The sequence below is a fragment of the Nicotiana attenuata genome, chromosome 8 (genome assembly GCF_001879085.1).
Source record: "Nicotiana attenuata strain UT chromosome 8, NIATTr2, whole genome shotgun sequence".
NCBI lineage: Eukaryota > Viridiplantae > Streptophyta > Magnoliopsida > Solanales > Solanaceae > Nicotiana > Nicotiana attenuata.
Genome location: NC_031996.1, coordinates 39,504,963 through 39,520,563, shown reverse-complemented (window position 1 = coordinate 39,520,563; position 15,601 = coordinate 39,504,963). Strand labels below are relative to the sequence as shown.

The window sequence follows — 15,601 nt, the reverse complement described above, 5'->3', positions numbered from 1 at the left end:
ATCATATTTCATGTAACAAATCTCTTTTCACTACTATTTCATGTTCCCAATCTCTCCCAACAGTCACAATGGCCAACGGATCTCAAACCATGAAAATATTATAATGGCATTCGTATCAGAAGCCTTTAACTCACAATCCGTTGGATCCAATGCATTGAATCCAATCCAGATGGTTTCTTTACCGGATTATATTGAGTTCCTTCAGTACAAAGCATGTAAACAAACATCTTCAAGGATAGCTTCCGTTGTTCAAACAGATAGTAGCGTGACTTGTGTCTCCCAATCTTCAACCTCTGAGTCTTGGGTCATTGATTCAGGCGCATCTGATCATATTTCTGGTAACAAATCTCTTTTCACTACTATTTCATGTTCTCAATCTCTCCCAACAGTCACAATGGCCAATGGGTCTCAAACCATGGCAACTGGTTTGAGTCGTGGGTCATTGATTCAGGCGCATCTGAATATATTTCTGGTAACAAATCTCTTTTCACTACTATTTCGTGTTCTCAATCTCTCCCAACAGTCACAATGGCCAACGGGTCTCAAACCATGGCAACTGGAATAGGTCAAGCAAGTCCACTTCCTTACTTACCTTTGTTCTCTCTCCACCCCGTGTCTTTGGAAGCACGTGTTTTGTTCATAACCTTACTCCAGGAAAAGATAAGTTAGCTCCTTGTGCTCTTAAGTGCGTATTTCTCGGTTACTCGAGAATGCAAAAGGGCTATCGATGTTATTCTCCTGACCTCCATCGGTACCTTATGTCCGCTGATGTTACTTTCTTTAAAACCCAATCATATTTCACAGGTCCAGGTAATCACTTAGATATTTCTGAGGTGCTACCAGCTTTATCTTTCGGAGATTCAGTCACTATCTCCCATTCATCTTCCTCCATGACTCCAGCTCCATCACCTACAGCTCCAGTTGCAGCTCCACCACCTATTGCTCCAGTTCAACCTTCTGGAGCTCTACCACTCTTGACTTATCATCGTCGTCCACGTCCAGCATCAGGCCCAGGTGATTCACGTCCTGCATCAGATTCTGCACCTACTGCAGACTTGTCTCCTCTTAGTCAACCAATTGCACTCCGCAAAGGTGTACGATCCACTTAATCCTAATCCCCATTATGTCGGTTTGAGTTATCATCGTCTGTCATCGCCTCATTACGCTTTTATATCATCTTTGTCTGTATCCCTAAGTCTATAGGTGAGGCACTATCTCATCCAGGATGGCAACAGGCTATGATTGACGAGATGTCTGCTTTACATGCGAGTGGCACTTGGGAGCTTGTTCATTTTCCTTCGGGTAAGTCTACTGTTGGTTGTCCTTGGGTTTATGCAGTCAAAGTCGGTCCGAATGGCCAGGTTGATCGGCTTAAGGCTCGTCTTGTTGCAAAAGGATACACTCAAATTTTTGGGCTTGATTATAGTGACACTTCCTCTCCCGTGGCTAAAGTAGCATATGTTCGTCTCTTTTTGTCCATGGTTGTTGTACGTCATTGGCCTCTTTATCAGTTAGACATTAAGAATGCTTTTCTCCACGGTGATCTTGAGGAAGAAGTTTATATGGAGCAACCACCTGGTTTTGTTGCTCGGGGGGAGTGGTCTTGTATGCCGATTGCGCAGGTCACTATATGATTTGAAACAGTCCCCTCGAGCTTGGTAAGTTCAGCACAGTTATTCAGGAGTTCGGCATGACTCGTAGTGAAGCTGATTTTTGCGTTTTTCTTATTTGTTCTTCCCGAAATCGCTGGTATTTTTGCACAGCGGAGGATCTCTCACGGTCTTATACCATGTGAGAAAACACGGGAGAAAAATATATTATTGATATTCTATTCAATTATAATACAATGCGCCTTATTAATACAATACATATCCTACTCCTATTCTATGGGGGACTACGACTAATTCACATTTTTTAAATAACTATCTAACACTCATGAAATAACTGATCCTCCAACTTCCATATTTGCTTGGTAGGAAATACCCGATCCTCGGCAGTTGTTTACAAGCTAGATTACGCTTCCAGGCTATACTGCAAAAGCAATAAGTCTCTCTCTCCTCACAAATAACTTTCTTCCGAAGTTTGCTAAAATATTCTCCATGAGAAACAGGACAAAATCGTGTAGATTAGGACTAACTTTTTGTTTTTGTTTAACTTCTAGAGCACCGACGAAATTCCTTATTAAGTATATGGGTTACTGTGGCTGTTTTAGCATTTGCCATCAAAAACAGATGAGGAAATTCATCCTTTAGAGCAATATCACCACGCCAAAATTCAAACAAAACCTGAAAACAGTTCCTTTTTCCTACTGAGTAGCCAACAGATACTTGTTTAATTTTGGATCAGGAAAATGAAAGGCAATTGAACCCTACATGAACTGAGTAGCCGACAGATTTTGTGAACTGACTGAACTCTTTTCCCCCCTTTATAGTCTCTTTCATAAGTAATCCCATATGTTTGGATCACTTCGTCTAGACATCATGCAAGGTGAGTATTCCTATTCTTCACTTAATCACTTCCTTGCACAAAGTGTTCTCCTCATCTGCAAACTTCCATTACTATTTTAGAGGGTTTAAGTTTAAAATAATCAGCTTCCATACACAATCCCATTTTTAATCAGACTGCGACTCTCTTCCAACTCATAAATAGGTCTATCACCACTAGTTCCATCCAACAAAAATTATAAAATTCTAATCCTAATAGTTGAAGTAAGAACTTATCAATATGTGATAGCATACCTTTCATCTAGATAACTACTGTACTGGGAAAAAAATTGGGCAGCAGCTTCAATTGTCCAGGTAGAGTAAACTCCTCTTACACCTATGTAACATATGCACAAACAAAAGAATCAGTACAGTCATGATACATGTATTCCAGCAGCATGTCTGAATGGCTATAGAATGTTACTAAATCTTTATTTAAAATAACGAAATGTATTAATTGTCCAAGCACAAAGAAAGTGCTAGAGATACAAAAGACACATAGGATTTTTCTCCTTTCTCAAGGAGCTCAGGAAGTCCATCACTGTATCAAAAATGAATTACAACTTTCAAATTACATCAATGTCTCTGTGGATCTTGCACTATTCTTCTCCACCAGAGGGTAATATTTTTAGTCGTCCATCCGCCTACCAAGACCCCATATTTTTCTGCGATCACCCCCGTTCATGAAGTATAAACTAATGATAAGTGCCTTATGTTTTATTTTGGGACATCCAGAAGGACAGTTTGAGTTCCATTTTTTTTCTTTTGAGATGGTAACATTTCAGTTCCAGTTTTTCAGGAGAGAAAGGAGTAGCCTGACTCAAATTTTCTCCCTCATGCATCAACACTGAGGCTCTGCCCTTCTCACTTCTCAGAAACCTTTGTGTAATCCATAGTCCTCCATTCTAAAGCTTTTGATATGCCAGTTTCATAATACTAAAGCTTTAGCCCTAAAGTGTCAAGAAATTCCAAAATCAGGCAACCCAATCCAATTACAGTGTAGCAGAGGTCATTCGTTCTCCATTTGCTTCCACATCGCACCACCCACATCAGCTGCTTGTAAAACGCCACTTGAGCAACAAAGGACAAAATGGACCACAAAGACATACATGTCCTATAAGTGATCTAGAGATAAACATACCAAAATCTTTGTTGTGCACAGGATCATTCAGTCCTAAAGTTTCATAATACTAAAGCTTTAGCCCTAAAGTGTCAAGAAATTCCAAAATCAGGCAACCCAATCCAATTACAGTGTAGCAGAGGTCATTCGTTCTCCATTTGCTTCCACATCGCACCACCCACATCAGCTGCTTGTAAAACGCCACTTGAGCAACAAAGGACAAAATGGACCACAAAGACATACATGTCCTATAAGTGATCTAGAGATAAACATACCAAAATCTTTGTTGTGCACAGGATCATTCAGTCCTTCTACAAGTGAACCAGTAACGAAATTTTGCGGAACCAACTTTGCGCAGTGGTTGTATTTTCTCCACTCTGTACACAGAAATGACTGCATGACCAAGCACCGGACTGCAATGGAAAAAGAAAAGGAATAAAAAAAAGTAGCAGAATGTTTAAAAAAGAATTAAAAAAAGTAGCAGGATGTTAATGTGGTAAATCATTAAAACAATCAATCAGATAAGTTTTCTCTACCATAATAATATCAGTCTACTATTTTTTTCCCTCTACCTTGAGGATTATCATGACAAAAACCACGTTCCCACAGTACAGCTAACCACTCAAAAATTTCTTCTAAACTGTCCATCCAAATTTGGCACACATTTCCATTGATAGTTTTTACTGAATTCTCTGGAGACAAAGAGGAATGAAGCAACAAGGTCATCTGCAGGGAAAATTAGTTATACAGTAGTGTTTGTTAGTATGTGATAGTGATGATACATCCCATATGACTGGAATCGATAAACTTCAGCAGCAAATCAAATCACACATAAAAGGAAACCTATACGGAAAAAGCATAAAATCAAAAGGAAAAAAGATCCGGAAGAGAAGTGCACCATAAGATCGCGCACTGAACTATAATCAATTTCTTAAATCACAAACTTTTTACTTTCTTGGTTTGAGTTTTTAGAATCTCAACACTCCAGTCAAGCAAAATAGCTAAAAATTACTCCCTCCGGTCCACAATAAGTGACCAATTTGCTTTTGGCACACCCATTAAGAAAATACTAAATTCTATACAAAAATACCTAGTAGGACTAAACTACCCTTAATTAAATATTTAATGTGAGGAAGAAAATTTTTTAAGGATATGTACATAAGGGTAATTTTTTAAAAACAAATGGAATTCTTTCTTGATTATATAAACGGACACTTATTTTGGACCAAAATAAAAAAGCAAATTGGTCACTTATTGTGGACCGGAGGGAGTAATACATTTATTTCTAATCAATAAATTAATAAATCATCCTAATATGAGGGTTCAGCGGTATTCCTTCATCAGCTTAATGTATACGAGGGAATGTTGCTAATGCTAAATGCATTTTTGATTACCAAAAGACGTTTCACAGCTATGCAAAGAGAATGTGAAAGTATTTGTCATCGTGTGATCAAACCTGGTGACTCCATGCTGCTTCGACCAAGTGAGTGCCATACTCTTCCAGCATTTCATAAAGAAGAAAAAATGCCTCCCATTTCTGGTAGCAACTGGAAAGGAAATCACTTTTGTTGCTAATTATCCCAACTCCCAGGGACTTAGCTTCCTCCTCAGCCCACCTTTCCTTTTTAGTCATACCACGACAGACTAAACTTCTCTCGTCTATGGTCTTAACAGTGGTTTGATACTGGTTTTTCTCGTCTAAATTTATGGTTCTCTTCAGTATATATAAAGATTGCTTCCTCACTGAGCTCTCTTTATCAACCTAAGAAGATTACAGATATTAGATAATAATAATAAAAACGTTACTTGTAGGCTTGTCGCAAGCGCTATTATCAAACAATGGAAACACATTATAGTAGATGCACAACATACCAAGCCTTTTTTCATTTCATCCCAGAATTGTTTCTCTGCTCTCAAATCAAACACTTCTGCCGTGCTACTCATATAAATATACTGGCATTCATCAGTATAAGTAAAGAGAGACAGGTACAGAGAAAGTATAGAATATGCATCTCTTCTCTCCAGGGGCCCCAAAGAAAACAATGTCTTGCAACTCTTCCATAGTTTCTCTAAAATATTTCTCCTAAAAGAGCAATAATCTAGTGGCATAAGTCCAGAATTCAGACACTTTATACATGAATAAGACATCATCATTTCATGTCCATTTAAAAAGCAAGAGAATTTTACCGAGAAAGTATATAGTTCTGTCCATTAATTGAGACTTCAAAAGCAGAATGAGAATCAAGCGCTCTGAATATGGAGGGCAGCAAAAAGGTAATTGCAGAAGAACGATGCTCCAAGCTTTGTGAAAGCATTTGAATTGTAATATTGCAAAGATCCCAGAGCAACTTTGCAGAAAATATATCAGTGCAGCATCCGTCTACGGAGTCCAATCCAGATACTGATCTCACTGTATGTAAACTTTGCTGAGCAGCATCTAGTATCAAGGTTAAAATATGACAAGAAACAGGCAGCGGCAAATAGTTAGGATTGCATTGCACAAGATTGTCATATATCTCGTTGTCTCTTAACTGTGAACATAAATTTAGTGTGCACCGTGGCTCCAAATGCCGGTCTTCCGAATAATTAGAAGTCATGCACCATTTATAAGCATCTAACTCTTCACTTTGAATCTCAGTCATAGATAGTCTGACCAATCCTAACAAAAATGGGATAATGGTTACTTCAACAACCCCCCAACTGTTTGTGTCAGAGACAACACTGAAAGTCATGCCTGCAACCTAAATCCGTCGTCACATTCAGTCGGAGAAAATCAGAAACCAAAAAAAAAAAAAACCCCATCACCTATAATCTGAAGTCCATAAAATTTTATATATATCCTTATTCAACAGAAATGAATATTTTTACCTTGTTAAATAATTCACGATCAATGGAATGAACCAGCTTCATTAGGGGAAAAAATATTTTCCAAATCAATAACTGCATATATCTAGTCTCAGCTCCTGCAGAAAAGGTATAAAAGGTATCAAGCCAGTAAAAAGTTTTGCGCCAAATGAAACGATTTGAAGCCTATAACTAGAATTCAACAAAAACTCTCTGTCCGACAAACTAATATTTCTAAGCCTCACAGACCAACAACAACATCAACCCAATAATCATCCTACTAGTGAGGTCTGGGGAAGCCTCACAGACCACAATGGTTAAAATATTTGGAGGAATGAATATGATCCTTAAGATAGGCAAGCTACATAATGATGCGACATAAATGCACAACCAGGAGCAATTCCAAAATTTTTGTATGACAAGCCACAGGAAAAAAAAAGGGCAGCCCGGTGCACTATGCTCTCGCTATGCGCGGAGTCGGGGAAGGGCCGGACTACAAGGGTCTATTGTAATTCGTATGCAGCCTTACCCTGCATTTATGCAAGAGGCTGTTTCGACGGCTCAAACCCGTGAACTCCTGGTCACATGGCAGCAACTTTACCCCATCTACGCCAAGGCTCCCACATGGCAGCAATAACAAAGCAAATTTCCCACATGACAAGCCACAGAGAAACTTCAAAATAATTTTATTTTAATATGCGTTATATTTTGTATGTGAGTAATATAAATGCAGCAGTATTTAAAGCGGTGAACTGATGACCACTCAGACAAGGTGATATACCAAGCTGAGAAGGGCCCTCACTGCTTGTCCCACTATATCTAGCACTTGAAGTTCGACAATTGTAATCTTCTTGAGATTGTGCCAAACCCATTAACTATTTCCTATATTCGAATGGATTGAGTTGAAGAAGTTCAAAATAAAGTCTGACATGGAAAATGTGAAAAAATGTACCAATCTTATTTAATGTAAAGAACCAGATTTATGCAAAAGATATTCATTCATTTGAATCGGGAAAAGGAAAAATGAAATGAAATGTCAAAGTAGCTATTCATTATAATTTCCCACATTACCTCTTTCTTTCTTTTCTTTTATAAGTGCCTACCCCCCCCCCCCCACCCACCTTATCTTCAGTCTTACATTGAAAGAAATTTTTCTTTCAAGGTTTCAGTAAAAAATAGTCATGATTCAACTCTTGGTTCAAAGAAAGCGTCATGGACTCGCGGGAATAAGCAACCTCAATTTAAAGTAGATGGCCCCGTTGCTTGGAAACAAGGAACTATATCATCCATTCAGTATGCAACACAGCGTAATAAATCTCTTAACGGGAAATTAGAAATAAATTAACCATTCTCAAATCATTTTATCTTACACAGTCACATGGTAAAAGATAACTTCTGGCGGTTGATACACTATGTGAATCATTAACAACTATTGAAGATGAGTGGGACCATTGAGAAAGTTTAAGAATTTGACTTGTTAGAAATGAGGATCTATTAAGTAGTGTTTGGTTTTTATTGGAAGATTTTATTTTCCTTGAAAAAGTTAAAAAAATTTTATGGTAATAACAAGGACTTAAAACTCACAAGCCACTAAAATATTTTGAACCATGACTACGTGTATCCTTTTCTATGCTCAAAGCAAAGGATATTTTCTAATTTTGAGAACACAAAAGAATGCCTCAGTGACAATCAACTATACGAGGGGAAACCTAGAAGGATATCAGTCTGTCTCAGACCTAATTGAGACTCTTGATGCAAACCAAGCAGTGTTGACAACCTAATATAACACACTTGCAAAACAAGAATCCAGGAATAAAAGATTTTTAGCTGCACATACTTTGGCTGTTAAAGCACAGTCCTGACTAAGTCTTATGCCCAATAAATCCATGAATGTATCTGACCTGACTTCTTCAGAAGGTGACAAATTGCACTAACAAACGAAACGACACAGTTGCGCTGCTCAAAATCCAAATGTTTGTTCCCATCTACTATACCCTACCAAAGGCACCAAACACCAAAGAACATTTAACAATCAAAATATTTTTTACTCCAACTCCCACATCAATGAGAATATAGTACATAAAAAAATAAGAAGAAAATGATATCAAAACTTCAAGTCTCAATGATCAAAGCCAATAATAAAGCAAATTTTTGACAATGATAAAGGATTTTCCGGGGAAAAGTGAAGAAGAAAGATTTACATGTCTATAATGAAGCATATAGATATGTGAATCTTACTGCGTCACTGATATCAGATTCACATATCCCTTCTTTTCCTTTTTACGTATTTTTCTTTTTCCTTTATGATAGGCAAACAATTTACTAAACGAAAAACTTATTAAAAAAAAAAACAATTTCTTAAAAAGAAACAACCCAAGGAGGATGCATTGGGCGGATGCAAGTATCAGCTCAACCTCTGTATATATAGTTATTACTTTTCAGAAAACATAAACCCACACGAGTTCATACACATTGTCACAGAGGTGAATTGGGTTCGGCAACCACTAATTTAAAATCCTGCATCTGCCTCTAGGGATGCAACTGTATACAATTAAGTACAGAAGCTCTAAAAGATAAACCTTGATAACAAGAGGGTGTCCGAGTTAGCTTGCGCGCACCATGGCTAATTCCGCCGAGTACCTGCTACCTCCCACCAGCACAGGCACCAGGTAACTTTGTCCACCCCACAAAATAGACTGTTATACAATAGGTAATTTGCTATAACCTTCGAAAGCAGTTGCAAAATGAGTAGCTCACGTGGATGGCCATTAAGTACTAAGTTATTTAGCTCGTTTAGCAATACTTATTACTTATGGCTTAAGTTAGCAGTGCATTTTAGCTTCTTTAGTACATTCTAGGTCTATGAATAATACCTTGCTGAAAGTGGGAAACTCGTTGAGGAGAGTAGAGAAAATTGATGAAGGAGCAGCGTTTGTTGAAGCCAATATACAGTCCAGCATCGCCGGAATTGCTGCCGGAGGTACTTGCCGGAAACTGCTCAGAAGTGAATCGACGATTGGGTCCATTGGTGTAGCCATCGGCGAGTCCAATTCCGCAGAGGAAATAAGTAATAATGGAGTTTTAACGGCTAGTTTTTTATGCCGATAAACCCTAAAACCAGAGAGAGCGCCAGCGAGCTGGGGTTTGTGGAGATAGTTGGAGTTTGCAAATATGTCATCCTACTTTTTTGTATTTGTATTTGTATCTTAGAACTTAGGAAAAGGTCCAAATGTATGCCTTAGATATGTCTTTCCTTTACTTTTTGGCTCATAAGAACCCTATCCTTATTTTTCGTCCCAAATATGCACCTCTCGCTAAAAGAAAAAAATTGTCCAAGTAATGTAGTGGTATATTGAATATTTTCAATTGTCATGAATATATTTGAACTTTTTCAATTATATTAAACTCAATTTGAAAAGATTTCTGTTGTTATTATGGCTAGCTAAACCCATAAGCTAGGGTTGTGGCTCAACCCTAGTGTGGGTAATTAATGGGTATGATTGTTTAATGCTTGTATGATGTTGGGTGTTTGATATTTGGGTTATTTTTATGTTTTCACTTGGATTTGGTGGTTGCAAACACTAAGTCTAGCTTTGTGAGTNCACACACATATATTGTAATTAAGTGGCCTATATTATACTTTGTAAATGTAGGGATTATAACCCCAACCATCCCTATAGTCTTATTTGTTAAGCTTTGAAGCATTCTGAGTTTCTGTATTTTCCAAACATGGATCCCTCATTAACCAAATCACATATCCCGCCGGAACCTCCGGATAAGCACAACCAAATGGATGTAGAACCAGTCCAACCAACACACTCCTATAAGGAAATGCTCTTGGACAAACCGGAGAGCCATCAATCTGATTACTACGAAGACGACTCCCGTCCAAGTTCAGATCTCGATAAAGGGAAACACATAGAAGGCCCAATCCCCCTTTCCCACGACGATAAAAAACGTCTCTACCTTCCATGGCGTTACTCTGTAATCATCAAGGTCTTTAAGCGAAAGATGTCACACCATTTCTTTCGATCTAAACTAATTGAACTATTGAAGCCATCCGAACAGTTAATTTCGATTGACCTAGGATGGGACTTCTACATAGTCGAATTTAGTTTAGAAGAGAATATGGTTAAGGTACTCCACCTTGGACCTTGGTTCATCTCGGGAAACTTCTTGTCTGTGCGGAAATGGAAACCAAAATTCGTTCCCCAAGAGGCTACCCTTACTTCGACTGCCATATGGATCCGGCTTTCACAACTACCAACAGAATTCTACTATAAGGATATCCTAGAAAAGGTTGGAAGGAAGCTGGGCAAACTACTAAAAAACTGATCAATGCACCTCCTCTAATCTCAGGGGACGATATGCCCGTATTTGTATTCAAGTGCCACTGGAAACCCCAGTGGAAACATCGGTCATAATAGGAGACCATAAATAGACAGTGATCTACGAAGGAGAAGGGACTCTGTTCACCGCTTGCGGCAGAATTGGGCATATTGCAATACGTTGCAATTACCGGTCCTCCACACCCAAAACAACTCAAGGAACACAGGAAACACAACAGACGAATGCAGTGCAGGCGGAGGAGAGTGAGTGGAAAACCGTCACCCTTCCAAGAAGAAGGAAGCAAGGGCTAGCAAAATCATATAATAAAAATGGCACAGGATTAAATAGTCCACACCAAACTCCACATGCAGATCATATATAGGTAAATCTGTTCGATGCTAACTCAGGTAAATTCCTTCAAACTCAATCTATGCGTTACAATTCAAAAAAGTCAACCCCTCCCAAATTTCGCAAAAAAAAAGGGCTAATGGCCCAATAAACAACGCAAGCCCCACCAAGCCACAGCGACTGACCCAACACTGGTTACAAGCCAGTGCACGGGCCTAGCCCAGTACAGGCACCAAACGGAAGGCGGGGCCGGGGCCTATGAGTTCACTGACCCTAATCATGAACTCCTCGTTCAAGGCGCCACTTTGAGCCCAACTTCCGAGGTCTCTCATCTCAAAGATGGAGAGATACCCAATGGGGTCGGTCTCTCCTATCCAAATGGGAACCACTCCCAAATAGAAATTGTCAGCCCATCTAACCCCCCATATACACCCACCTATGCTTCCCCTACCAAACCCTCTGAATCAATCTCTAATGGGGAAATCCTAACAGTCGCCACCAACAATCAAGTGCCCTGTCTGGTACCCCTTCCAATCCTCGATGAAAAGACTCAAACCGTCAATTCCAATAGATCCACAATTAATGACCAATCCAACCCTAGTTCCGATTACCAGTAACCCCTCCACTGACCGAGATTTGACACTGAGGGGAGCACTCATGGAACGACAGTCCCTTAAGATAACCTCTTCCACTACCCAAAGTAATAATGCCAAGAAACACAAAAATGGAAAAAGACTTGTCACCAGCTATCATCACCTCCCTACCGCCACCACCGGACCACCAACCGGCTTCTTGGTTGGAGGTAGCTCTCCAAGGCCAGGGCATCTCCTACAATTTTCACCCTGGACAACCAGAAGGTGACCTTGATTGTGCAAAACCCGGCTCACCTAGCGAGAGTCACCGTAGAAGTGTTGGGCAAAGCCCTAGCGGCCTTTGGGCCTCTCCTATGGCAGTCGATGGTCAACAGGGACAGTAACTCACCAATAACCGACCCCCAAACAATCAGCAACCACATGCTTCAGAGCTTCCAAACCCTACCATTCTTCCCATCAGCGGAGCCGATCTTTGTAATGCTCGACCACCAAACTCAACAAAAGCCATCATCTTCTGCACCAAGAGAGAAGAGCACTTCACCCCCCCCCCCCTCCACAACATCAAAAAGGGAATCTCCATGGCACTAGACATCCTCAAAAAGAAAAACACACCGAAGGAAGATGGAGCAATCTATGCCCCAACACGAACGAACTTGCTTCTACTGGACTCAGTGAGAGCGATAGAGTTCAGCACATAAACCAGCGAGGTGATAGTTGTTCTCTGCCCCAGATCGATGGTAAAATATGGAATGAGTCTGGTCTCCCTCCAAACCCAAGGACCCATCAAGCCCCTGCTGAACCTGACCCCAGTAATGAGTCTCAAGAGGAAATCCCCCCTCACCTCCATCCAAGTGTCCGCAAGGACTGAGGGACCTCACCAACCACCCCAACCCCTCTGATGAATTACATCATATGGAATGTTAAGGGTGGGAACAATGCCGATTTTAAGAGACACTATCTAGAAATAGTAAAGATGCACAAGCCAGCCATGTTAGTTTTGCTTGAAACTAAGATGGCAGACCACCAGAAGTTGGCACAAGAGCTTCAATTTGACATGATCATCTAGTCACCGGCAGTAGGTCTCTCCGGGGGAATAGTGTTCATGTGGAAAGAAGAGTATGTGGATGTTGAAGAGGTGCCCCCCCCCCCCAAGGCATCCATGCAATGGTAAAGGTGAGTCCTAACCACCCTCCATGTCTCTTCTCTGCTATCTACGCTAGCAATACCCTAACTAATAGGAAGCTCCTATGGGAGAATCTAATCACAATATCAAAGAATCTCACAACCAACTGGTTTGTAGGAGGCGACTTCAATGAAGTCCTAAAGGCCAGGGATAACTTTGGGGGCAACCCTATAACCCTTAGCCGCAGCAATCTATTATGGCAATGTATAAATAAGTGTAAACTTTTAGACCTAGGGTAAAAAGGTAGTAAATACACTTGGTCTAATAAAAGGTACAGTGATAGAACCTCGCTGATTCTGGAAAGAATAGATAGATGCTTCGCTAATGAAGGCTGGATTCAGCAGTACCCTGAGGCAAACTTACTGCATCTCCCTAGGACCTACTCAGACCACTTCCCCCTTCAAATTAATTTGGTAGGCTCTCCAAATAATAACCTACCAAGGCCTTTCAGGTTTGAGTCAATGTGGGCTAGCCACCCATCCTCCCCTAACATCATCAATAGGGCATCCTCAGATCACTCCAACCTACTCCAATCCACTGATTCCTTCAAAACATTGGTCACCAAGTGGAACCGGGAAACATCTTCCACCAAAAGAGAAAAATCCTAGCTAGAATTTCTGGAATCCAGAGATCTCCTAACTACCAGTTCAGTAGTTACCTGCTGCATCTTGAAGCTGATTTGACTACTGAGCTTAACCTAATCCTCAAAAATGAGGAGGATTTCTGGAAACTCAAATCCAAGGATTAATTGGCTTAACGAGGGTGATGCTAGCACTATATTCTTTCACACCTCCACCCTCGATAGGAGAAGAAGGAACAGAATCCCCTCTCTTAAAGAAGAGAATGGAAATTGGCTCCATGACCAGAAGAATATCCAGGCAGCCACCTTGAGCTTCTTCACTGATCTATATACCACATCCCACTCCCAATCCCTTGTGGCTTTCACCAACCACTCCACTATATCCCCCATTATGTCTGAAGCCCAAAAAGCCTTCTTAGACAGACCTCTTGAATTGGGTGAGATAAAAAGGGTAGTTTTCTTCCACAAACCCTTTAAATCTCTTGGCCCTGATAGCCTCCACCCCTTCTTCTACCAAAAATACTGGGACATAGTTGGCGACTCTGTCACAAACTTTTGTAAAAGATGCTTCTCTTCAAATTCTATGGTTGACACCATGAACCAGACTCTATTGTGCCTAATCCCAAAATGCCCCCAAGCTTCAATGTTAAAAAGTTTTAGGCCAATTGGACTGTGTAACACAATATACAAGTCCGTCACAAAAATCATAGTGAACAGAATAAAGCCTATCTTGCCTCGCATCATTGGGCCAAGCCAAGCAGTTTCCTTTCCAATAGGAGAGCCTGCGATAATGCCATCATTGTCCAAGAGTATATCACTCACTTTAGAAAAATGAAAGGTAAGCATGGCAATATGATCCTCAAAATTGATCTAGAAAAGGCCTTTGACAGGCTGGAATGGTCCGTTATTAGAGACACCCTTTCTGCTTTCAATTTCCCCCAAGATCTATCCAAACTCATTATGTCCTGCATCACCTCCTCCTCCATCTCCATTCTTGTCAATGGTGGGAAAACTGAACCCTTCAAACCTTCAACAGGTATCAGGCAGGGAGACCCAATGTCTCCCTACCTCTTCATAATGTGTATAGAAAGATTATCAAGATCAATTGACAAGGCTGTACCGGATAATCAGTGGCAACCAATAAGTATAAGCAGGTCTGGTCCAAAATATCCCATCTTTTCTTCGCATATGAGCTAACCCTCTTTGCTAAAGATAATGACATGAACTATAACACTATCCTTTCCATTATGCAGGAATTCAATAAATAGTCAGGTCAGAAAATTAATCTTGAAAAATCAAGGGTCTTGTTTTCCTCAAACACCCCACAGGACTCCATCCAAAATCGCATCAACTCTATGTCCATCCAACACACTACCTCCTTTGGAAAATAACGTGGTTTCCCCATTTTTCGTAAAGAGCAAACCAGTGTAGACTTTCAATTCATCATTTATAACATGCAATCCAAACTGGCTGGTTGGAAAACAAGCTGTCTAAACATGGCTGGCAAAACTTTGCTGGCAAAAACTTCTTTGAACAACATTCCTAGCCATGTCATGCAGTGCATCAACATGCCCACTAAAATCACCAGGCAGATTGACAAAATCCAAAGGAACTTTCTTCGGGGCACCACTCCTGAAAAGAAAAAGCTCCACATAATCAAGTGGGAGGTGGTCACAAAGAGCAAGGCTGATGGAGGTCTAGGACTCCAAAAGGCTAATCTCAAGAACAAAACTTCTCTCACAAATCTTGCATTGAGGACTTACAAAAATACCAACAGTCTATGGGCAAGAGTTCTAATCCATAAGCACTGTCACATGTCCAATAATGCTAGGATACTTAGAGCCTCTAGATTTCCTAGACATCTAAAATCAGCAACCTGGCAGTTTATCCTAAGGGGCTGGGATACTTGATGCAAAGCAGGCAGATGGGTAGTCCACAAGGGAAACAGGGTCAGTTTCTTAAATGATACATGGATTCCAAATCAGTCAGCAATTAGACAGTTGATTGAGGGCCCTTTAACCTAAAACGACCTCAATGCCAAGGTTAGCTTAATCCACAATCTAGGAACTTGGGACACTTCCTCCCTGTCTATTGTTCTTCCCCCAAGTATCCTAAATCTGT

The 15,601-nt window shown here is 40.3% G+C and overlaps 2 protein-coding genes across 2 annotated transcripts in view; one reads left to right on the top strand and one right to left on the bottom strand.

Annotated features, from left to right (window-relative positions):
* LOC109231304 overlaps window positions 1–9,669 on the bottom strand; it is a 56,161-nt gene extending 46,492 nt beyond the window's left edge. Inside the window, exons 1-9 of the mRNA XM_019396931.1 lie at window positions 9,321–9,669; window positions 8,349–8,442; window positions 6,472–6,566; window positions 5,791–6,344; window positions 5,476–5,686; window positions 5,060–5,365; window positions 4,176–4,329; window positions 3,879–4,016; window positions 2,739–2,820 (exon numbers count right to left, since the gene is read on the bottom strand). Coding sequence (XP_019252476.1) covers window positions 2,739–2,820; window positions 3,879–4,016; window positions 4,176–4,329; window positions 5,060–5,365; window positions 5,476–5,686; window positions 5,791–6,344; window positions 6,472–6,566; window positions 8,349–8,442; window positions 9,321–9,485 — 1,799 coding nt within the window. The 5' untranslated portion in view covers window positions 9,486–9,669. The remainder of the gene's footprint in view (window positions 1–2,738; window positions 2,821–3,878; window positions 4,017–4,175; window positions 4,330–5,059; window positions 5,366–5,475; window positions 5,687–5,790; window positions 6,345–6,471; window positions 6,567–8,348; window positions 8,443–9,320) is intronic.
* On the top strand, window positions 10,177–10,782 carry LOC109231679. The gene has a single exon (XM_019397322.1). The coding sequence runs from the start codon at window positions 10,177–10,179 to the stop codon at window positions 10,780–10,782; it is 606 nt and encodes a 201-aa protein (XP_019252867.1).